This window comes from Malus domestica, chromosome 17 (genome assembly GCF_042453785.1).
Source record: "Malus domestica chromosome 17, GDT2T_hap1".
NCBI classification, from domain to species: Eukaryota; Viridiplantae; Streptophyta; class Magnoliopsida; order Rosales; family Rosaceae; genus Malus; species Malus domestica.
The window spans coordinates 16,257,311-16,280,528 of NC_091677.1; the positions used below are offsets into that span (position 1 = coordinate 16,257,311).

At 37.6% G+C, this 23,218-nt stretch overlaps 3 protein-coding genes and 2 long non-coding RNA genes across 6 annotated transcripts; 4 read left to right on the plus strand and 1 right to left on the minus strand.

Annotated features, from left to right (window-relative positions):
• Positions 1-5,043: 5,043 nt before the first annotated feature.
• Positions 5,044-6,793, plus strand: LOC103417280 (uncharacterized). Its single transcript, XR_011578090.1, has 2 exons — positions 5,044-5,589; positions 6,332-6,793. It is a non-coding gene; the product is annotated as an uncharacterized lncRNA (long non-coding RNA).
• Positions 6,794-11,651: 4,858 nt separating this feature from the next.
• LOC103405383 (uncharacterized) lies at positions 11,652-16,068 on the plus strand. Of its 2 annotated transcripts, none has more exons than XM_008344371.4 (8): positions 11,652-11,945; positions 12,728-13,056; positions 13,247-13,332; positions 13,543-13,689; positions 14,212-14,314; positions 14,425-14,537; positions 14,942-15,068; positions 15,518-16,068. In XM_008344371.4, exons 2-7 carry the CDS (start codon positions 12,819-12,821, stop codon positions 15,032-15,034), a joined length of 780 nt encoding a protein of 259 aa, XP_008342593.3. In that variant the 5' UTR covers positions 11,652-11,945; positions 12,728-12,818; the 3' UTR covers positions 15,035-15,068; positions 15,518-16,068. The 2 variants fall into 2 exon arrangements, with proteins under 2 accessions (XP_008342593.3, XP_008342594.3); XM_008344372.3 differs by having other exon boundaries at positions 11,709-11,945; positions 15,775-16,068.
• Positions 16,069-16,076: 8 nt separating this feature from the next.
• LOC139193781 (uncharacterized) lies at positions 16,077-17,139 on the plus strand. Its single transcript, XR_011578258.1, has 2 exons — positions 16,077-16,378; positions 16,466-17,139. It is a non-coding gene; the product is annotated as an uncharacterized lncRNA (long non-coding RNA).
• Positions 17,140-18,004: 865 nt separating this feature from the next.
• LOC103405382 (disease resistance protein RPM1-like) lies at positions 18,005-21,198 on the plus strand. The gene has a single exon (XM_008344370.4). It carries the CDS (start codon positions 18,174-18,176, stop codon positions 21,018-21,020), a length of 2,847 nt encoding a protein of 948 aa, XP_008342592.1. The 5' UTR covers positions 18,005-18,173; the 3' UTR covers positions 21,021-21,198.
• A 1,077-nt stretch (positions 21,199-22,275) lies between these two features.
• On the minus strand, positions 22,276-22,662 carry LOC103405380 (uncharacterized). Its single transcript, XM_017324049.1, has one exon. It carries the CDS (start codon positions 22,660-22,662, stop codon positions 22,276-22,278), a length of 387 nt encoding a protein of 128 aa, XP_017179538.1.
• Between the last annotated feature and the right edge of the window lie 556 nt (positions 22,663-23,218).

The following is a 23,218-nucleotide window of genomic DNA, read 5'->3' on the forward strand; positions in this document are numbered from 1 at the left end:
CGACGTACGGATCTTCCCAAATTGGATTTGTAGGCTCGTAAAATAAAACTCTGACTGCCACTTGAATTTGCAATTGGCAGAGATCAAACCATTGGATCGTAATGAAATTTTAGTATGATGTTCTAGAAGTATAATGTGGATCTTTGGAAGTACGAATCAGAAATTTGAGGTAAGGATCTGCTAGATTGAGTTACGTAGGATTGTGGACCCTGTCATTGACCTTTGACTGACGATTGACTTTTGGTCAATGGGTTTCAAATCATTCTAGAACGTCCTTGGGGATGTGTTTTATGTAGGTTACGTGTTCTATCGATTGACTTTCTAGTAGCCGATTGTTCATGACGCCTCGATATTTGTGCTAGGGAGTTGTAACGCAGACTTCAGATGAGCGAGTCTTTTCCTTTTTATAGTGTGTGTGTATATATATATATGTATATGTGTATATATATGATTGATAGTTTCCATTTATGCATTTGGAAAAGAATTCCTTACGTATGCCTAGCTTTGACTAAAGTTTATAAGAATTAGTGAAATGACGAAATATATGAAATATATTGTCATGGCATATTCGTATACATTTTACCTGCTCATAAATGTTGTACTGTTGCGAAATGCTAAAATAATTACAGGATGCGCAGGTAAGTTCAGGTAAGGTTATTATGTTGATTGGAATTATTGAATCATTATGGCATGCATATATTCATATAGTATGCTCATCATTGCTACACCCAGGTGTTAGTGCTCAACCCAGGGCTAGGCTAGTCTTTCACGTGTTGTTCACATCAGCACCGCACGCTCGCCTTGGATCCAAGTAGGTGTTAGTCCTGTCGTATATATTGCAATAGGCAATTTTGACTCGTATGTGACAGCGAATAGCGCTAGTCTTCACATGATTGTAGCACTACAACGTTTATTATTACACATAGTCCTGTCGTACAGGTCACATTAGGTGACTCCGACTCATGTGTTAGCATAGATGGATGAGCAAATTAGTTCAGTCGTACAGGTCGCATTAGGCGACTCTGACTGGTGTGCTAGCATAGGTTGTTAAGCACCTGATTTTACTTATATTATTGTTGAGATTTTGGGATTTTGGGATGTCATGCCTTATTTACGATGTGCAGGCTACGATAAGTATCTTCATACTATACGTAGTATGTATATTTTGGGAACTATACATGCTTTACAACGAGGTGTTATAACGTTTTCAAAGGTTTTTATTAAAACTTTATTTTCAAGCCCACTCACCCTTGTTTTTCGCCCCTCCAGGTTTTAGTAGCCGAGCTTTCATATCGACGAGGATTCTTGGCAAAATCTTGGGGTAGACGGTTACCTTCGATGATATAATTTCTCATCCTATTTTATTGTACTGTACTTATGCTCTGTCATCACGTGTGAATTGGGTTCATTTCCGCTCATAGCGCACTCTTATAATTAGGCACTTCTAGGTTTTAATTTATTCACATTTCCACATCACTACACTTTATGGCTTCGTCACCTTCCAGGTGTCGGCCAACATAGCTCGATTCGGAGTCCAGGTGGACGTTCCGGGTCGGGGTGTGTCAAAAATGATTTCTAAGATTAGCTTAACTCCTCACTTTTATCCCTGAGATTTGAAATCAATAGAAGAAGTCCATGAGTTTCGCCACCATCAATCATTTTTGTTCGTCCATGAAAAATTATGTTAAATAAGGACTAGAATGACAAAAGTATTCTCAATTTAATAAATAATAAGAAAATGATTGGACAAAAATTGACGGTATTTTTGCAATTTCATTCTTATTTAATGAATTTTTTTCACGGAATTATCAAAATGATTGATAGTGGATAAACTCAAAAACCAATCCTATAAATTGCAAATATATAGACCATTTTAACTAAAAAAACCTATATGTAAGTGTCGTATAAAATCACAGTTTGTGACAAGACCTGAGAGGATTTTGTTCTCGGTCAGAAATTTCATTAAAATTAAAATAGAATCAAATCTCATTCTCATTCTCCATTGAAATTTCTGATCAATCTAAATTTGGTAGGTCACAGCTTCTAATCAACCTGCAAACAACCTGTACTTATATATAGGGTCCAGGACCTTGGTACAAACCTATTAAAAACAGGATTGGTGTCCAACTAAACCATGATACACAATTTACTTATAGAGAATGAGAACAAAATAGTTATGATTTCCTACATTTACTAAAATATAATATTATGTTTGGATGAGAGAAATAAATTTGAGATTTTGACAAAAATCAGAATTTATAAATTGACATTCACCAATTCTCTTGTTTAGATTTATAAACATAGAAATTTAGAATTTCCGCATGGAAAAAAAACTTAGAATTTGAGACCTACAATTCCCAAGTTTAACATTATGTTTGGACGAAGAAATTTAAGATTACTAAGGAATTTCAAAATGACGGAAATTGAAATGACAAGATTTTATTTTCTAAAATTTGTAAATTTTCTTGTTTGGTTAACCTAAAAGAACAATGGAGTTGAATACGAAATTTGTTATTTTTAACTCAATCATAGAAATTGGGAAATGACACCTATTTACATGGAATTGAACTTGGGAATTGGAGATCCCAAATTCGAAGTTTTTTTTCCACGCAGAAATTCTAAGTTTCTATGTTTATGAATCTAAATAAGGGAATTGGCGCATATCAATTTATAAATTCTAACTTTTACCAAAATTCCAAGTTTATTTCACTCATCCAAACATAGTGTAAATTTTATGGAAAGATGTGTCATTTCTCAATTTCTATAAGTGAGAGTTTAAAAATAAAAATTTCGTATTCAAATTTTATTGTTCTTTTAGGTTAACCAAACAAGAAAATTCACAAATCCAAGAAAATTAAATTCCGTCATTTCAATTTCTATCATTTTAAAATTCCTTAGTAATTTTAATTTTTTTTTTATCCAAATAGAATGTAAGCGTTAAAATATGTTGAAGGCATGTTTACTTATAAGGAATGGATATCATTTTTACTCATGTGTTTACTTAAGGACTAAAAGGAGTGTATGATTCTAATTCATGTAAAGGTCGTAAAGGTCGTACCCAGTGCACAAGGCTCCCGCTTTACGCAGGGTCTGGGAGAGGTGAATGTCGGCTAACCTTTACCCCCATTTATGGAGAGGCTGCTCCCAAGTCTCGAACCCGAGACCTACCGCTCATGGGCGAAGGCACTTGCCATCTCACCAAGTGCGACCTCTTATGATTCTAATTCATGTGTGTCAAAAAAAAATGAAAAACAAAAGTGGATCCAAATTGTTTCTGGTATCCATGGTATTGTTTATCCCATATCCAAGGAATGAGCAGCTGAGGAGTGCCCATGACAGTTAGGTTATACCTAAGATTCAAACAAAAATAAAACTCCCGGGAAAGTCATGACTTTGCCTCAGAGGGACATATTGTCCTAATTACATACTTCCAAGGCCAAGAAAGAGAGAGGGAGAGAGAACATTGATAAGTGAATTTTATATTATATGGGGGTAAGGCTAGCCGACATTCACCTCTCCCAAACCCTGCGTAAAGCGGGAGCCTTGTGCACTGGGTACGACATTTTTTATATTATTCCCTATTTTTAGTATATTTTGGATATTATTTTGGAAGAATTTTGATACTTTGAATTGTATTTTCGATATAGGACTTTCGACGTCTTCTGGAGCAAAACGTGGTCAAACGGATGAATTTTGGAGTAACTCTAGTTGGAGGACGTTCGTGAGTCACTTGGCTTGATCATATCAAAATATCAGATTTTTATACCAAGCGATGATTTTCTGGCGATAGAATAAAGGAGCAGCGTGCAGTGCTGTTAAACTGACGTATTGGGTTTCTTTGGGCTTTTTGGCGTCTAAGATGATGTCTTTTGAGTTCAAAGCCTTCTGCAATTATGTTCAGGACATCTCAAGCTTTATTTCTAGCCTTTTTGGACCTGTTTCGGAGCCCTGAAGATCCAGAAACGTGGCTGTTTTGAGGCTGTGCAGATTTTGGGCGAATTTATGTAGTTAATTTAGAATTATGTTTCCTATTTTATTTCAATTTATTTGATTTCCTAGTTTTATTCTAAGACCTTTTAGGGTTTTATTTTGCAGTAGTATAAATAAGACTTTTAGCCATTAGGGTTGAGGAAGAGAGGCAACATAGGAGAGAACGCACGCACTAATTTAGAGAGACTTTGAAGTTTATTTTCAAGGTGTTCTCTATCCTTATTTTTAATAATATTTCGTTGTATGATTGTTAGTAACTAATTTTCGTTTGCTAGGGCGAAGCCTTGAGCCTTAGCATGAATATGTAGTCTTTATTCAATTGCTTATGATATTATGCATGTATACTTTGAATTATTAATCATTGTGCTTGAACTATCTCTATGTCTTAATGCTTAGCTACCATTAGGATGTTTAGATAAGTAATCGGATGCAATTTGGTCGGAATATCACTGGAGGATTGAGTATTGCTTCTTGTGGTTAATAATTGTAATTTCACCTAAGGCGAATATCACGCTCTTAGGGGTAGCATGGTTTTTCAAAAGGTTTTCATAAAACTTAATGAGTCTTGCATGTTTATATTTGATCTAAATATCACAGGCAGATTGCGTGTTAGATTTACGTTCTTGCTTGAATATCACGAGGAGAATATGCATAAGGAAAACCTAACCTTCAAAGTTGCATGTGTAATTCATAAGTAATTGGTAAAACTACATAGGATTGTTAAGGGGACGGCGCAACCCTAGGTTTTTAGCTTTATTTTCAAAACTATTTTCTTTAGTTTTTCTTTGTTAACTTCTTTAATTGTTTTATTTTAAAATTCGTTTTTATTATTTTAAATTCCCAAATCAACCTTATAGAAATTTTGTTCTAAATAATTAGCTAAGGATTAGTTTAAATATAAATTATTCAATCAATTTCTGTGGAAAACGACCTTGCTTGAGCTGCTACACTACGACAACCTTATGCTCTTGCAAGTATTTGTGTATATATCTTTTTTCTTTACTGGTTGATTTTATCTTTATTTTTGTAGGTTTTAGTTTGTTGATTTTAAGAGCTGTGCAAAGATGAGATTCATGCATCCTAGATTTGCACCACCACAAGGACTGCCTTTGCGAGAGTCATTAACATCAAGGGAATTTGAGCAGAATTATATCACTACAAGGAACTCTCAAAGGCCTAGGTGGGATTCCTCTGCAGAATTTTACAAACCAAGATGGGCAGAGCAGCCTACTTCTATGTGGATGGGTAATCAAACATTAATCTGCATGTTGTGCAAAATATTTCAATGGAGGACGATGATGAGAAAAAAGCCTACGCTTCTCCAACATCATCTCCTCCAACACCATCTCCTCCAACACCTCCCTCTCCACTTCCAATTAGTGTAGGACCCGGCAACCAAAGGGACACATTCTCGCCGTCTCCCTCCCCTTCGCTGCCTTTCTCTCAGCCTCCCTCGAGCCACGCGTCCGCGGAGAACCTCCCTCTTCTGCCTCATGGTCAGAAGCTCCCTAGTAGTCCTGCAGCACCATCACCATTCTCGTTGGATTATCGGAGACCACCCGAGGATTCGGATTCCAAAAGCTCATGCCTTGTAGACTTGTAAGTGCTTTCTATCTCATTACAAACTTAGATAACAACAGCATTAATTAGCATTTAGGGGAACCGTTCTTAGTCAAATTTTTGCTTACCATATTGGATGAAATATAGATTAGTTAGTTAATCAAAACATGTATTTTTGCATTAGAATTTCAGAGTTTTGAATCGGTGTAGTTTTTGCAGTAGTGATCAATTAAAGAAACATAATTAGTTTTTAAACACTGATTTTTCCAACATTTAAATGGGAAATGATTTATACTTCCTTATTTGAGAATCATGGCAATGCAATTCAAGCTACTGTATGCAGCAGATGATCCTGGTTGAGGATTTTGACTGGTATAGGCTTTTACTTTTTTACTTCCTTTTATTTGAGAACCATGGTAAATCCACACTGATGTACTTTCTTTGATCCAATCATCCAAAAGCCTAGACCTACCAATCAGAGCTGAGCAAACGTAGAAACACACAGGTAAAAAACAACCACTGCAGACAGTTAACAGTGAAAAATGTAGATTGTTAAAAACAGTTTGAAGACCCTCAGAAGGAAATTAACCTATCTATGAGTTGACTGGTAGTTAAGAAAGTCAACCCATTCAAGTGTTTCACTTGCGAGGGTAAACGCTCTTTTATAATGAGTTACAAGCACCTTGCAACTATTGCGCAAAGTTAACCATATAGCATTTTGCGTTCAATTTATTCAGTTAATTTGAGTAATACTGCTATCTATTTCCTTTTGTGAAAACAGGTTAGCGTGGTTCATAGAAAAATGCTGCAACTGTGGTGCTAAGTCTCAGTAGATTTTTCTCATTACAAATACAAAATGGAAACGCGAAAAACAAAGAGAAAATCAGGAGCAGTCAAACTGTAAAGCTGTAATATATGTTTGCTTGCATTTGGGTTTTACTTTTACCTCCAGGGATTTGGATTTACCAGAGATTTGAAGCTGCAAGTGATTACTTCTAACACATCCTTGATTTCTGCTAACTGACCATTACGATTCATCTCTCATCACATGGGTTTTTTTTTACCCCTCAACTAGTTGAAGACCTGCATGCAGTGAAAGTGAATGAGTATGTTGATCTTATTTTGTAACAATTTATATTCTTTGTGACAATTAATTTTCTGATTGAAAATCGGAGAGATGAGATTCTTGTCACTGTAAATATTTGCTTTGTCATTATTGAGAACGCAGAAAAAATTTGAATTACTTCACGCTGTTTGACCTGGATTGTAACTTTAGTTGTCCAATTAGTTCTACGTTGTCGTTAATCAACGGAACACGATTTGATATCGTCGCTTTTCATTTATGTCGGTAGCTACCATATAAGTGAAAACATCATCAATGATAATCTCATTTCAATTCCATTTTCTCATCCAAACTAGTTTACTGGACTAAGAACTTCAAGTCTCGGGAGTAATTTGGATTAATCTCATAAGATGGAAATGATTTGAGACATCGATCGAGTTTAGATTCATTGTTGTGCCGTATCTTCCTCTTCTAGGGAAGTGAATCCTACGAATCGAATGATCTGTCGTGCTCCAGGCTAAGACAGATTGATTTTCTATCCGCCGGTGTATCGGACTGTCCAACAAGGGCGTCCAGACCTTCCAACATAGGCAGCACACCCTCCAAGGATGTTGACTCGACACCCGTTAAGTACATCTATCCTTGTAGGCATGTTTGCAGCTGGTATATGATCTCGTCACTTTAGCTAGATCGGAGGAATATGTCTGAAGAAACATTCTGAAAACTAGTATTCATCGCACTTGCTTATCACACTTGTGTGGTATGGGGATCGAGATGAGATATAATGGGCAACGTCCACGTAAATTCATGTCATTTTCCAGGAATGTTGACGTTCTTATCTCCCCCTAACGGCGGGAAGACTGTCTTATTAAAGTGACAACCCACAAATGAGCGGTAAAGAGATTGCGTGCAAGGGCTCAAAGAGAGCTTGTGAAGGAGAATCATGATCGACAAAAGATACACATCCTTCTTTGAGGACCCATGGTGGTATGTTGTGGCGGCGCAACTTGGCACATGGAATGCGCACCTAAATGCGTAAATACAAAAATCGTCAGGTTCGTACCCAGTAACCAAATGTAACGTCATATAGGTTGGGTGGCAATGAGCCTCAATGCGGACCAACATAGCTGCGTATAAGATTGCATAGCCCTAGGAAAAAACCAAAAAACTTGGTATGTTTACCAAAATTCGGGCAATCATTTAAATTGCGCTTTATGATCGCTAGGCGAGGCTATTTAGGGTGAACATGGGAATTTAATGTTCAATTATAAACCCAAAATACATGCAATATTTTATCGAAAACCGTCGATGTAAACTCTCCAGCATTATCCAATCTGCCGGACTTTAAGGGATAAGTAGGGTGGTGAACCCTTAATCGGCCAGGAGGTTTAGCAGCAATGTGTGTGGACAAACATGTGACCAGTTTTTCGATTCATCAACCAAAACCATAAGTATTTATATGATCCGCATTTTGGTTGGATTAGTCTACATATATTCCTTTGAATCCACTGTAAAAAAAAAGGGTGGTTTCGTATCTTTGCGAGGGATGATATAGAAAATCGATTTCTCTAATGAGCAGGCTTGGCAAAGTGTGCTTGTAGGCATAAGATCCTTACTTCGGGTAAGGAGATGCGTCATAACATCAGTGTTCGACCTAAGTGTCGCAAATGGTCGTGCCAAAACAAGTAAACTGTTCAATCACCCAACTCCAAGCCGGCCACATGTGGTGTGTTCCTAGTTGGGAGACAACCCATTTGCCCCAAATCAAAACTTCAGGCTCATTTTTGGAGATGGTGCAAATATATTTCACTCTATTTTCTTTAGTGGTTTCATTTATGATCACTGTCATCTCGAATATCCTTAAAAACTCAACGTCAGGGAAAATTTAAGGTCCCTTAAAAGGTGATTCAATATCATTCATACAATGAGGAGCGTGCCATTGCTTTTAATCAGGTTGGATAGACCTGAAGTCATTGTTAGAGATGTGATTTAGGTGTAAAGTTAGTGTGCGTAGTATGCATTCATGTGTGCGTAGTACACATTCATCCAGATAACTAACTTTCCCACATTCCTACTTAATCACGTGTTTAATTGAATCGGTCACATGTATTAAGAAACATGATTCAATTAACTCATATTCGAGGACAATATCAATAAGATTATTCATAAGTAAAACATACACCAAACTTGAATCCAAGAACATGGAAAAATGTTCATAAAGTAAATTGTTTACTAAGGGGATACGGCCAACAAGGTTATCCATGTCAAAATTCTGCTCTTCCAACGGTCTTTGGTGGAGCAAAATCAGTCTTGCATATTGACTACTAGAATGGTACTTCCTTAACAACATTGGTAGGGGCACGAATATGTGCATAACCAATGGTTTATTCCATTGAAACGAAAATAGATTATGCAGGGTTAAGGTTCGGGAATATTTTCCCTTATTCTTGAAGTTTTAGGTCTTAGGTACCAAAGATCATGCTTCGGGCATGATACCACACCTTGGCAGGCCCTGATTCTACCATATGTTTGTGGTAGTAATCAGATTCGAGACTTTGGTAACCTTCCGCTATCTACACTGCTGCTTCAGGGGCGAGTTAGAAACAAGGAAGGACGAGAAAAGTATTCTCTAGTCAAAATTCGACCAGATTTATAAACTTCAGAATTGTACTCATTCATGGATGTAATCATGGTGTGCTTCAGGAAATGTCTTTCATGATTAGACAATCCGTAAAAGTAAGCCAAAGAGCCATGGAATCCTTGATTGGGAGGTATTTCCATTTGTAATGCTTTGAGCATAAGTCTTCGAATGAAAATCATGGCGGAGGCTTATTCAACTCTTCCATGTCGTTGTTGGCTTCAATGGTTTCTTAGCTTCTTGATAGTTAAGTGGAGATTCACGTCTTGTACCCCACATATAGTGGTTTCTATTAGAAACTTCCAAATCAGGAAAATCAAACTTGTGACTGTTCGACAATCCACTGAATTAGGGGAAACAATATTGTGATTGGTGCTAAGGGAATGAATCATCCATAAGCATCAAAGTTAGAACATTTGAGTTCTAAGACATGGTTTTCATGAAAAACGTCGGGTTTTCATGGGTGTTTTGTTTTATGAAAACTTCGGGTTTCAAAGGCACTAAATTTGAAACTACAGGTTCAATTTAGTTTATGAACGTTTAATTCATAAAAGAGAGGTTCCTACAAGAACACAGAATGCAATATACAACTAAGTGTAGTGGATTTGGGTTGCTTTAGGAACTTAAGTGTGAGTGCTTCGGGACTACGAAAGTATGTTAACGGTTCAAAGTATAAAAATAAATTATTGAATCGTTAATGTCCAAAAGTAATCTTCAGGTCAATAATTTTGAATTCATTATCAGATTAATGGACTGCAGGTCACTTTTAATTAATTCAATAAATCGGGCCATACATGGTCGATTGTAGAAGCGAAATAAAATTAAAATAATATTATTGGATTGAAAGTATAGCCCCAAAATAATTTGGGCTAGGTGCCGTGGGTAAGGGGCACAAGTTTGGTGCCTTAAGTAGAAAAGGCAGGGCCCAAAAAGGGCCTCGGGTGCGAACTTCAGGTCACGAGGATGAGGTGAAATCCTAGCTATAACTGGGTTTCAAATCTGGGCCGAAAGGGGGGGCACAGGTGATAACCAGCGCAAGTTGGCCGTGGGTTCTGGGCACGTAGGAGCTAATCCCAGCCGTATGGGCTGGTTGCAGGGACCAAGCCTAACCATGTGGGCTGCATGAAGTACACAGGTCGTGGCAAAAAACTCAGCTAATTGAGCTGAATTGGATGAAGGCTGCAGGCCTGGGCTGCATGGAACCCAAGCCGAGGCTTGGTTCGGTTCGAGAAAAAGCAGCAGGCCATGGGTCAAGGTACAAACAAGCTGAGGGCTTTAGGCCAGTCAAATTGACCCCAGGCTGAAGCTTGGTTTCTGTTTGCACAGTGATGGTGTGGTGGGTGTGCCGCACCATGCCCAATTCCCTTTTTTTTCGAAAATCCCTTAGGGTTTAGGAAACCCATATTTGCTTCTAATTTAATTTGATACTTTGACTCACATATTCCACATAACAATTTAATTATGCGATGCATGAAGCAAATATATATATATATATATATATATATTGACAAATATATGAACATATATAATATATATATCGGAAGGAAAATATAAACATAGGGGAGTTCATGCATCATGAGGAATGTTTTCATGCTTCAAGGTCGTTTCAAATATCTTACTTTATTTTAAGCGTATCTGATTGGCAAAAAACAACAAAAACCTTTGAATTTGTAGAAGATCCTTCTCGGAAAGCTGGAATTGCATCTCCAATGCGTTGTATCACGTTCAACAAAGAAAAATTAAATTGAATCAATAGCATGTAGATCAATTCAAAACAATAAATTGAACACAAAAAGAATGATTAAAACATAATACTCCCCTGATTGAAGAATAAACTCTCTTTAGTGTCAAGAGCGTGCTGATAACGTGTTGTAGGCATAATTTACTGAACAATTATAGAGGCCATAGAGAGAGAGAAATGTGCGGCAATGGAGAAGAAGAAGAGAGAGATGTGTAATTGTAGGTGTATGTTATTCCACCTCATTGTGCCTTTATTTATAGTAGTAGGAAAGGTTAATTCCTTACCCTTTATGATTACAACATTTAATAGGTAATCTACTCCTAATAGGAATATAAGATACATTTCCATATCTACTAGGATTTACACAATCACATTCCTAATCTAATAGGACTGTAACGTGATGATCAAACACAACCTTGTTTATTTTTATTTTTTTAAGAAATGGTGGATAATTTACATTAAATATATTTCAATTATAGAGGGAAAAGAATTGGAATCCGAACACGACATTATTTATTGACTTGATTATTTTATGCATCCAAAATCATTTTTTGTTTGCTATGGTTTTGTTTTTAAGTAAAAAAAAAAATATTCATTTTGTTCCAAATATGATGAATTTATTAGATTAAAAAGTTGACAGAGTTCGAATTCATACCATGCAAAGACAACACTGTAGTAAAGGGTGATTTGCAAAAAATTTATTCATTTTGATTGTTAGCAAACAAGTGCCTCTTTACTTTTCAAGGCCTGCCTCCAAATACGAATACAATTTAAAATTAAAAAAATAAAAAACCAAAAATCCCAAATTTTGTCAATCATCGTCGAACTCTTCAAAGTCCACCGTTTCGCTTCAATTCATAAGAACCCTAGAATTGGATTCTCAAATTCCCCATCCAATCGATGCCTGCATTGTTTCAGTACCATGGCGATTGTCCCCTACTGCTAAGTTTCAGGTCAGCCCCCCTAATTGATCTCATAAAAGTTCAATCTTCGCTCGCAATTTTGTTAATTTGTTGATTGACTCTCGTTCCTTTTGGTGAAAAGTTTGTATACGTTAATCACATTTTTAGGGTTTTGATTATGTATATAATTTATTAATTGCATGCTTGATTATTTATTTAGTGATTTATTTTTCTGGGAAGAAATTAAGCTTTTTTGTATGGACTCCAAGTTATATAATTAGGGAAGTTAAAAGCTGGAGCTGAAGTTGATGCTATACAGACCAGATTAATAAAGTTGGAAATTTTATGCAAATTATATATAATTATCACGGATTATCCATTTAAGAAAATTCAAATGGTCTTCTTTTTCGATAAATAAAAACAGAGAACGATAATTTTTTTTTATCATAAGTCAAGTAATTAGGCCATGTTACACGTTAGGTTGGTTGCAAGAGCTTGGAATCATACGATGAACGTAATCAGTAATAATCGTTTGTTATGCTCCTTTTGTTCTTGATCGGTATTTGGTATCTCCATAGTTAGCATTTTGCTTCTTTTGAATTCTCGAAATTTCTGCCGATGTTGTTACATGGATATTGGTAGTCTAAACACTATGTATCTATTTCATACTTGTGCATATGGATGTTTTATGGAAAGTTCTTAGAGCAGTTTGGAATGTCAAATTATTATTTTTAGTACAGGAACGTGATTTTAATTTCCATAGAACTAGTAGCAACAATTTGACATGTAGTGCAAGTTCCTAACCATTGTACTTTTCATCTATTTTTTTATAGGTTTTTTCTTAGTTCCGATTGAAATGGTCTATAGGAGCTATAGCACTGGCAATGATTTTTTCTTTGTATTCCTGACTCGACATTCTTCGCAATGCAATTAGTACCAAATGATAGTCATAAGGAAGATATTACAGAATGTGAACCCATCTTATGTCAGTCTGACATTTCACAGAGACCTGCAGAATCTTCATCCTCATGTGAAATTACAGCTGTGCTAGGTGATTTTCCTGCTGTTGATGAAGAGGCACAAATTTTTGACGTCAATGAAAATTCTAAGTTGGTCAACGCAGAGCAACCACAGTGTCGTATTTGCCTTGATACTGAAGAAGGTCCTATATGTTTTGCATTTCTCTGTGTATCTTCAGTTTACTGTCACCATTAATTTTTTAATTTAGATGATGTAGAGGATATACATGTAACTTGCTGGTTAAAGTAATTATAGTTCAATACCTTTTCAATCTATAATTATTTGGCGGCTAGGAAATTCAAATATCTTAGCGTTCTTTATTTGTCTTTCAGGGGAAGACTTAATTGCTCCATGCCATTGCAGAGGTACTCAGAAGTATGTCCATAGATCATGTCTTGATAATTGGAGGTCAACAAAGGTGAAGATTTTCTTCATCCCTGCTCTTTCCTTGTGATCTGCAGATGCTTTTTTTATTTTTTATTTTATTTTTAATATTCATTTTAGAATAATGAAATTGCACATAATTGAGGTGAAATTCTTGTTATGTTTATCTATTTTATCTATTTCTTCAAAGGCTGTTTCTTTTGTAGAAGCTTGGTATTAATTATTCATATATTTATTTCTTCAGGAGGGCTTTGCTTTTGCTCATTGTACAGAATGCAGGGCAGTGTTCATATTAAGAGCGAATGTCCCTCCCGATCGCTGGTGGTTGAGATTGAAATTTCAGTTCCTTGTTGCTAGAGATCATGCATTCATTTTCATCATCGTGCAGCTGGTATGTTTACAACAAATTAATGTGATTCATGAATCATATCATTTTATCAAATAGGTAGTTCTTCCCAAATAAAAGAAGTTAGGCATTTTCCGTTAAGTTTTATTCAGCTTGCACAGGCCACAGAAGAATTAATTAGAAACTGAAAGTGTTGTTTGATAGGTTAGCAAGAGTCAGTTGTAGCACATATTTGCAAGGTTCTGTTATGTTTCATAATTAATATATAAGGGTACTGTTAGAACTCATCCTAATCGTGTTACCAATTTAAATGTTTGTACTATTGGTTACTCTTTGGGAGCAGCCTCTCCATAAATGGGGGTAAGGTTAGCCGACATTCACCTCTCCCAGACCCTGCGTAAAGCGGGAGCCTTGTGCACTGGGTACGACCTGTACTATTGGTTACTCTAAACATAACTGTTAGTTGTTCAGTTAGTTCTATCAAGTGCTATGGAAGCAGAAGAGATAAGACTTCCCCGTTAGTTTGTCATTCCTAAAATTTTGCGAATATTTTTTTTTCTTCATCAGATTGTGGCATTCTTGGGAGTGATGGTATACAAATTTTATGGAGACGAACTAAGGGAGATGTTTGGTTATGAGGAGCACCCGTATGGGTTTTATACTATGGCTGGTATGCAAACTTCTCGCTGCCCTCTGAACTCCCTATAAAATATTTATGTTCTCGGTGTAAGACATGGTGATTACACTAATTGCATGCATTATTTTGTTCACTTGTTGCAGTTTTAGCTATTGTTTTGGTGGGTTTGCTTTATGGCTTCTTCATAGCCATAATATGTGGACAGAGAATCAACGAACGGCATTATCATGTTCTTGCCAAACAAGAATTAACAAAGGTCTAGTTTCTGATACTTGGAACTTAATATGAACTAAAACCGTTCGTACTGAATTTTATTGGCATTTAACTAAACTATATCGTTGAGTATTTTCTACACGTAACATGATGTTTCATAGACATAATATGTGGACAGAGGATTACTGTAATTTTTCCAACTGAAAGTTAACTGGTACCTTTGTCCATTTTGGACTCAAGTTTCCTTGATCGTTTTCTTGAAATTCTTGCTTTATATTCATCTTTCCCTTGTCACTTCTAAACGCCAAGACTACCAAAGACAGCTTAGTTTTATTATTAAATTTTATGTTACCCTTCTGGATTCCAAGATTTGTAAACTAGGTGTAATAGTTATTTTGAAGCATTTGTTATATTTCTCCAACTGAATCAAGAATCTTATGATGCCAGGAATATGTTGTAGAAGACCGAGAAGATAATAAGAATGCCCCCGAGCTAGACCCCAGCCATGTGACAGAACTGAGAATGTTGGGCCTTTATTAGTTGGAAGTCTTCTTTCTCTAGATTGCCTCGTCTTGTAAGCAATTTTACATTCTGCAACTGCCTTTTCATATTATCTTTTTACTTTAAAAAATTTGCTTTCTCCTGCTTTCCATCTCACAATGAACCTGCCACCTGGATATGGGATATGGTCCTATTCTGATTGTTTTGTAATTTTATCATTTTGCCTAGGTTAATCTTTTGTGCTTATGTGCACGTGCATATTTGTTTGTATTAACCGGTCTTTAAAAATGACCCAAAATAATGAAAAACTAATAAACCCAGGTTTATCTATCTGCGGACTTGTCTACTTATTAGTTCGGCCTTGCTAGCTCTCAGTTGTATGTTTGTTCCCTTGCATGCCTTGCATGCTCGTTACGTAGAATCTGGGACTTAAAAGTATTTGATAGATGCATTTTCTGAATTTATGGTTGGCAAGTTTTTTTGTTTCTATAGTCTCTCAGTTTTCACTTTCATTCTCTTCAGGTTTTTGTATGGCTTGTAATTTTCCAAGTGGAAGAATGTAAAACGACATTTTCCTGTTCAGATTCTTGATTAGCCGAATACCACCTTCTCGATTCCTGCAAGTTGTGCTTGCACTACTTTATACTTACTTAAATCCGTGCACTACATATCCCACATGCTTCTTCATGGTCCTGCTTCGCTCCGGCTTTCTCTTTTAGATATGGGATTTGGGGTTCTAACTCAGCAATGAACCTGAAAATGTCTTTTCTCCTCACCAGGTACATGGAACTGGTCAACGAGCATTGTCCTCAATGTCAAACGGAGCTGAAATTACACATTTGGTTTTTTTTTTGAAAATTTGATATACGTGTATCTTCATTTACTTGTGAATTATTCTTAGTCATCAGTATATTTTTACAAATAAAATACTTAGGATTGTCGAGCAGAAAACCGCAGTTTATACTTTTTCTGCTTTCATTGTGCATCCCTTTGTTTTCATTTCATCTTGTTCATCCTGGTTGGACAGTTGTAATTCAATCTCCAGTGTTATGTTAAATTATTTTCTCTTTGCATTTTCCAGGTTTCCTATGATACAAATTGTGAATCATGATTCGTTAATGCGGTGCTGGGATTATCTGCTGGATTTTGAAATGTGAATGAAATGTTCTAACTGTTCTTGTGAATTCTTGCTCGCATTTAACAATTTAAATGCGTATGCATTAGGATCTGGATTCATGGATCACTGGGGTGGATAGATCAAAATAAGATCGAACAATTTCTTTGAGATAGAGGGGGAGAGTTGTTTTAATGAGATCATAAGCTGTTATTGTCTTACTTTAGTGAGATCCAAGTCTCCAAAACCCAAGGAAAATGGCACCCAAGGTAAAAACCAAAAGGCCTAAACCCAGCATGTCTCTGACTAATTGAAAACAAGATCAACTGCCTACTAATTTGAACCAGATGCATTAGGAGGAGCAGCATTCACTTGAGCACAGTTGTTCTTAAGCAACGCGGAGATGGAAGGAAACAACGGGAACAACTTCAGCAAGCATTTCTCGTCAACCTCGACGAAGGCCTTGCAACAAGCAGGGCCTAGTGAAAATTTACTGGTAAAGATTGTGGTAATAATTTCTTGTGCACACCCTGGAATGCTCTGAAGTGAAGACCGACACTTTGCTATCTCAGTCGGGTCCACTGGCGGCCGTAGCCCTGGAATCCCGGGCGGAAATATGCCTGGGATCCCCGGCGGAAATACTCCAGGAGTTCTGGGTGGAAATAGGCCTGGGATCCCAGGTGGCAGTAGGCCTGGGATATTGGGAAAGTTCGGGAGAGGGGGTGGGTGGAATATGCGCAAATCCGGTTGCACCGCAAGTTGCCATTATTAGTAGTAGCGAAAACATTGCCTGAACTTGTCTGGACATGTGCCGGAAAACTTGGCACTCACGTTTGTGCCATATCAGTATCAGAAAACAGGTTAACTATATCAGCTGTGTTGCTGTTGGAGAAGAGATCCAAGGATTTATATGGTGCAGCAAATTTGCTAGATAAATGCTTCATCGATCGTAATAAATAATAATCATTTAATCTTATCTGGCAATGAGAATTTTCGAAAGTATTTCATATACTTCATCGATTTGTAATAATCTGTTCTTCGCTTTTCCTTTCAGTTTTTTGTTGGGTCTGGTGAAAACATTTTTCTTCAACATAGTAACTTGACACGGATTCACCTCTCCCAGACCGTGCGTAAAGCGGGAGCCTTGTGCACTGGGTACGACCTTTTATAGTAACTTGACACGGGTGGTGGAAAATTACTTAGAGTAAAATAAAAATTACAAGAAACAGTATAATCATAAATCTAATATGTTCTGTATCAAGGGCTACGAAAACTCTACCATACTCAGGGCAAATGGAGGGTCGAGATCTTTTGGTTTCATATATAGTACAATTAAACCAGAAGAAAATTTTCAGAAGTAGAAGTTTTCTGTGGTTAAGCTGACATTTTCAATAGATGAAAGCAGCTTGTGCTTTCTGAGGCTTTCTGAGGCTTTCTGGGGCTTTCTGGGAAGGCCTCAGCTAGATTATTATTACTAAGCAATTTCAAATGAAAGCAGCTTGTGCTTTCGGAGGCTTTGTGGGAAAGCAGCTTTTGCTTTGACTTTCTGATCCCAAAATAGTCACAATCAAATGAAATCACCCGGTAGTTGCTGATGAGATGAGATTGGATGGCTGCAGAAGCAACCAAACCTAGCAGCATCTTAAAATACAAAATAGTCACTTTCATATATATATATATATATATATATATAAAATATAAATATATAATAAATTATTTTTCTTGTTTAGAAGATTCGGTTTTATGTACTGTCGGAAAAATTGTGGGCCTGCTATCCTTTACTTGCAAATGCACGCTAGTGCTAAGCGTCTAGTCGGAAAAATGGTCTTGATTCTTGTGGTTTGAGTCATTTTCTAGGAAATTTCGTGGATTTTATTGTTAACCCTGAGCTAGATAATTCAAAATCCTGTCGCTGTTACTTGTTCAATTCAGTTACTTGCAGTATAGGCATCTGCAAATTTTTGTGAATATTTATATGTTACCCCTGACTTATATAACCCCATAGATTTTGGAACCGGGAAAATCAGTTGAGGATGAACGGGTAATAAAAACAATAGAGAGCTAATGGCAGAGAGTGCAGTACAGTTTCTGCTCGACAAGGTTGCACCTCTTTTCGAAAATGATCTGCAACTTTTGGGAGGGGTTAGGGAAGAAATTGTGTATCTGAGAGGGGAACTGGAGCGCATGACCGCGTTTCTGAGGGTTGCTGATGCATTTGAAGAGAGTGATGAGGAAGTCAAAGTATGGGTTAATCAAGTAAGAGACATTGCTCACGATAGTGAAGACGTGCTGGATGAATTTACACTTATCCAGGCACATGATCATGGGACGGGGTTATATGGTTCCATCCATCGGTTTTCGTGTTGTATTAAGAACATGAAAGCTCAATACCGAGTTGCTGCTGAGTTACAAGACATCAACAAGAGAATCAGAAAAATCTCGGAGGTTCATAGGAGGCTCCGTCACAAGTTTATGGCTGAACAAGGGTCAGGCTCTTCAACTGCAGGTCAAATGTGGGATGACCATCGTGGTGATGCTCTACTTTTAGAGAAAACTGATATAGTTGGCATTGACGAGCCTATAAAACAGATGGTAGGGTGGCTTGTTAACGGTGGTTCTGGACGAGAAGTAGTTTCTGTGGCTGGCATGGGAGGACTAGGGAAGACAACCCTGGCGAAGCAAGTCTATGATGCAGCAGAAGTGAAGAAGCATTTCAAAGTAAGTGCTTGGATCACGGTTACTCAGTCGTTCAAGCTTGGGGATCTCCTCGAAGACATGATTCAACAACTCCACAAAGCCATCCGAAGGCCAGCTCCGCAAGGAACCAACAACATGAACAACAATCAGCTGAAAACAATAATCAAGGACTTCCTGCAGAAAAGGAGGTACCTAATTGTTCTCGATGATGTGTGGCACTTGTACGTATGGGACTCTCTGAAGTATGCGTTGCCTAACAATACTTGTGGCGGCCGAGTCATACTAACTACTCGAAAAGCTGATGTAGCCTCAACAACCAGCAAAGAATCTGGAGGTAGAGTCTTTAATTTGAAGCCCTTGCCGCTGTTGGAGTCATGGGAGCTTCTATGCAAGAAGACATTCCAAGGGAACTCATGCCCTCCTTATTTAGAGGATATCGGTAATTCTATCTTAAGAAAGTGCGAGGGGCTGCCCCTCGCGATTGTGGCAGTCAGCGGTGTTTTGGCCACCAAAGACAAGCGGAGGATCGACCAGTGGGATATGGTTGGCCATAGCCTTGGTGCTGAAATGGAGGGCAATGACAAACTCAAGGACTTGAAAAAAGTACTTTCACTCAGCTTTAATGACTTGCCTTACCATCTCAAGTCATGCTTCTTGTACCTGAGCATCTTTCCCGAGGATCATCTAATCGAGCATATGAGACTTGTTCGGCTGTGGATGGCAGAGGGTTTTATTGAAGCAAAACAAGGCAAAACACTAGAAGATGTTGCAGAGGACTACCTCAATGAACTGTTGAATAGAAGCATGATTCAAGCAGCAGAGACAACATCCGATGGAAGGGTCAAAAGCTTTCGTGTCCATGATCTTCTCCGAGAGATTATCACCTCTAAGATAAGAGATCAGAACTTTGCCACAATAGCTAAAGAGCAAAACATACCATGGCCTGATAAAGTCCGACGCCTGTCAATGCATAATTCTTTGCAATACGTACAGAAAAACAGGTGCGCTTCTCAACTACGTTCTCTGTTTATGTTTGGAGTTACCGAGAAGCCAGTGCTGCATACAATTTTTCCTGGAGGTTTTAAGCTTCTTAACGTGTTAGATTTGCAAGGTGCACCTCTAAATGCTTTTCCAGTTGAAGTTGTCAACCTTTTCTTTTTGAAGTATCTAAGCTTGAAAGGTACGAGGGTGAAAACCATTCCGAGATTTATAGGGAAGCTTCAGAACCTGGAGACTTTGGATCTGAAGCATTCTCTGGTCACTGAACTCCCGGTTGAAATTTTAAAGCTTCAACATCTACGTCATCTTTTAGTATATCGTTATGAATTTGTACCATATGGAGATTTTCACTCAAAATATGGCTTTAAGGTGCTTGCAAAAATAGGGGCTCTAACTTGCCTTCAAAAGCTTTGTTTCATCAAGGCAAACCAAGATGGAGGTGCCATATTAAGAGAGCTGGGGAAACTAATTCAGTTGAGACGGTTAGGCATTGTACATATGAGGAAGCAAGACGGAAAGTCTCTTTGTTCATCCCTCGAAAAGCTGACCAAACTTTGCGCGTTGTCCATAACTTCGGTAGAAGAGGATGAGATCATTGACCTGCAGCACATTTCTTCTCCTCCTCTACTACTTCAGCGCCTATACTTGCGTGGACGATTGGAAACATTGCCTCACTGGATACCTTCTCTGCACAGCCTTGTTAGATTATATCTGAAATGGAGTAGGTTAAGGGACAATCCGCTTGTATTCATTCAGTATCTGCCGAACCTGGTACATCTCGAATTATCTCAGGTGTTTGAAGGAGACACATTGTGTTTCGGAGCTGGAGGATTTAAGAAGCTAAAACATTTAGGCATTGATGAATTTGATGAACTTAGATGTATAGAGGTGCAGGTGGGAGCAATGCCGTCCCTGCAAAAGCTAAGTATCCAGCGATGTATATCGTTAGAGAAGGTGCCATCCGGGATTGAACACCTGAAGAAGCTGAAGGTGCTTGAGTTCTTTGATATGCCGGAAAAGTTAATCAAGACGCTGAGTCCACATGAACAAGGCAACGATTATGGGAAGGTTGCGCATATCCCAGAAGTTTATTTCACCTACTTGAGAGAGTCAGGGTGGGAGGTCTACCCTTTGGAGGGTCTGAATGAAGGAGAAAATTTTCATCAAACCACTTCTCTCATGAAGAGCCACGAACTCGAAACTCGTTGGAAGTAATGTTTTTACTTCACTTGATCCGTTTGATATTATTAAGGAGATGCTGTGTATTGTAAATTACTGTAAAAACTCTTGTAAATAGTTGTAAATTGTAATAATAATCTTGAACAGTTTGATATTTATGTATGTTTGTAAACTGTCAAGTGAAATACAGAAGCGTTCGTATCTTCTTCTTCAAGCTTTCGTTTCTTTCGAGCTTTTCTCATCTTCTTTGAGTTTGATTTTCTGGGAATCTTACTGATTGAGTAGAACAAGTAATTTGGTAGTTTTATAGAACACACGAATACTCTCCCGTGATCATCTCATCGTTTCAACAACGCACAACGGGGTATCAGGTATGAGATATGAAAGGGGAACCCCGATTCCTTAGGTGTTCCCACTATTCATAAGATATGTTTTACCTGATGGCTGTGAGATCGCACTTGGTACAAACTTGACAACAAGGTTCTCACTTAAAAACTAATCAAGCAGAGGCCATTTCCACAAATTATGAGGCCATTTCCACAAATTCTCACATAATGATCAGTTCACTATTGAATTTATATACCGAGAAATTGTAATTTTTCCATCGTAACTTAAAAGAGAGAAACTTGCAGCTTAGTTGGTAATTAACATTCACTTTTGCACCTGATGTGGAGTTTTATTACACCCTTTCCCACCATAAGAGAGTTATTTTGATGAGACCATAAGCTGGTTATTCTCTTATGAATAATAATTGGCTACTCAAAGGATGAGTAGGAGTTACTACTTAAAATTGCTCGTTGCCTATTCATAGAAGTTCGAGTTTATGATCATAACATTTCATAATATAAATCACAAATATCGCCTCTGCAAAAAAAAAATCAATTAAAGTTAAGTTCATTAGTTATCGAACTGCATAAAAACAAATGAACTGAATTGGTAAAAGCATCACTGACCGTCTATGCATTGGCTACAATAGATTGATTAAACCACCTTAGTTTTAATTCTTTTTTTATTTTTTCTTTTGCAGAGATGATATTTTGATTCATAATATGAATGGTTCTGCTCATAAGCACAAAACTCTGATTCGGACACAAAGATTTTTAGTAGTAGTTCCTACTCATCTTTGAGTAACCAAACATCTTCTCTTATTATATCCATCACAATCCTGAAGCCTCCAAAACGTACCAACTTAATGGCAACCAAAGTAAACAAAAGAAAAACCCTTCATGACTATGCTTAACTGAAGCAAGATCTACTTATTTCCTGCAAAAATTATCATCTCAACCGCCTACTACTGCTTTGATCTAGCTGCTTTAGGAGCAGCAGCAGTAGTACAGCTGCTCTTGAGCACTGCAGGAATGGATGGAAACAACGGGAACAACTTCCGCAAGCAATTCTCATCAACTTCGACCAAGGCCTTGCAACAAGCAGGGCCTAGAGCAAATTTACCAGTCAAGATTGTGGGATAAATTTCCGATGCACACCCTGGAACGTTCTGAAGTGAAGACCAGCACTTGGCTATCTCACCTGGGGTTCTAGGCGAAGATAGCCCTGGAATCCCAGGAGGGAATAGGCCTGGGATGGTCGAGAAGGGCGGTGGTGGCGCATCTGCCAGCCCGGTTGCTGCACATGTTGCCAATAGGAGAAGTGAAAGTAATGCTTGAGCTTGTCTAGACATGGCTATATGGAAGCTTGGAACTTCTCTTTTCTGCTATATCAGAAAAAGGGTTTGTTAGATTGGTGTGTTGATACTGGAGTAGAGTCTGGTAAGGATTTATATAGAAATGCTGGGGCAGTAGGTTACAAATGGAACGGAGTTTTCTATAGTTTTAATGCAGTTTTATGTTTCTGGACCATATAGTGGTAGGTAAGTACCATGAAGGAGAAACTCTACTTTACATCATAGCTTTCGTTGACATAAAACCCTTACTTCGATGTGGGACGGGTACTTGGTCATGAGAAATGGCATCCTATAAAATGTTAGGGCTGCAGTCTCAGCTGATGGGCAACACTAGAATTCCATCATTATATAGAAATTATATAATATTGGACACATCGACTCAAAGTATTAAGTATATGGTACACATTGGTGTGCCCTCAAAATATAAAATGTGTATTACGCACACCAACTATGTTTCCTATGTATTGGGCAGGCCATTGAATTAAAATATGTCAATTTGGAAACAGCCTACCAACTACTAACAAGCAATCTACGCAGTCACAAACATAAGCTA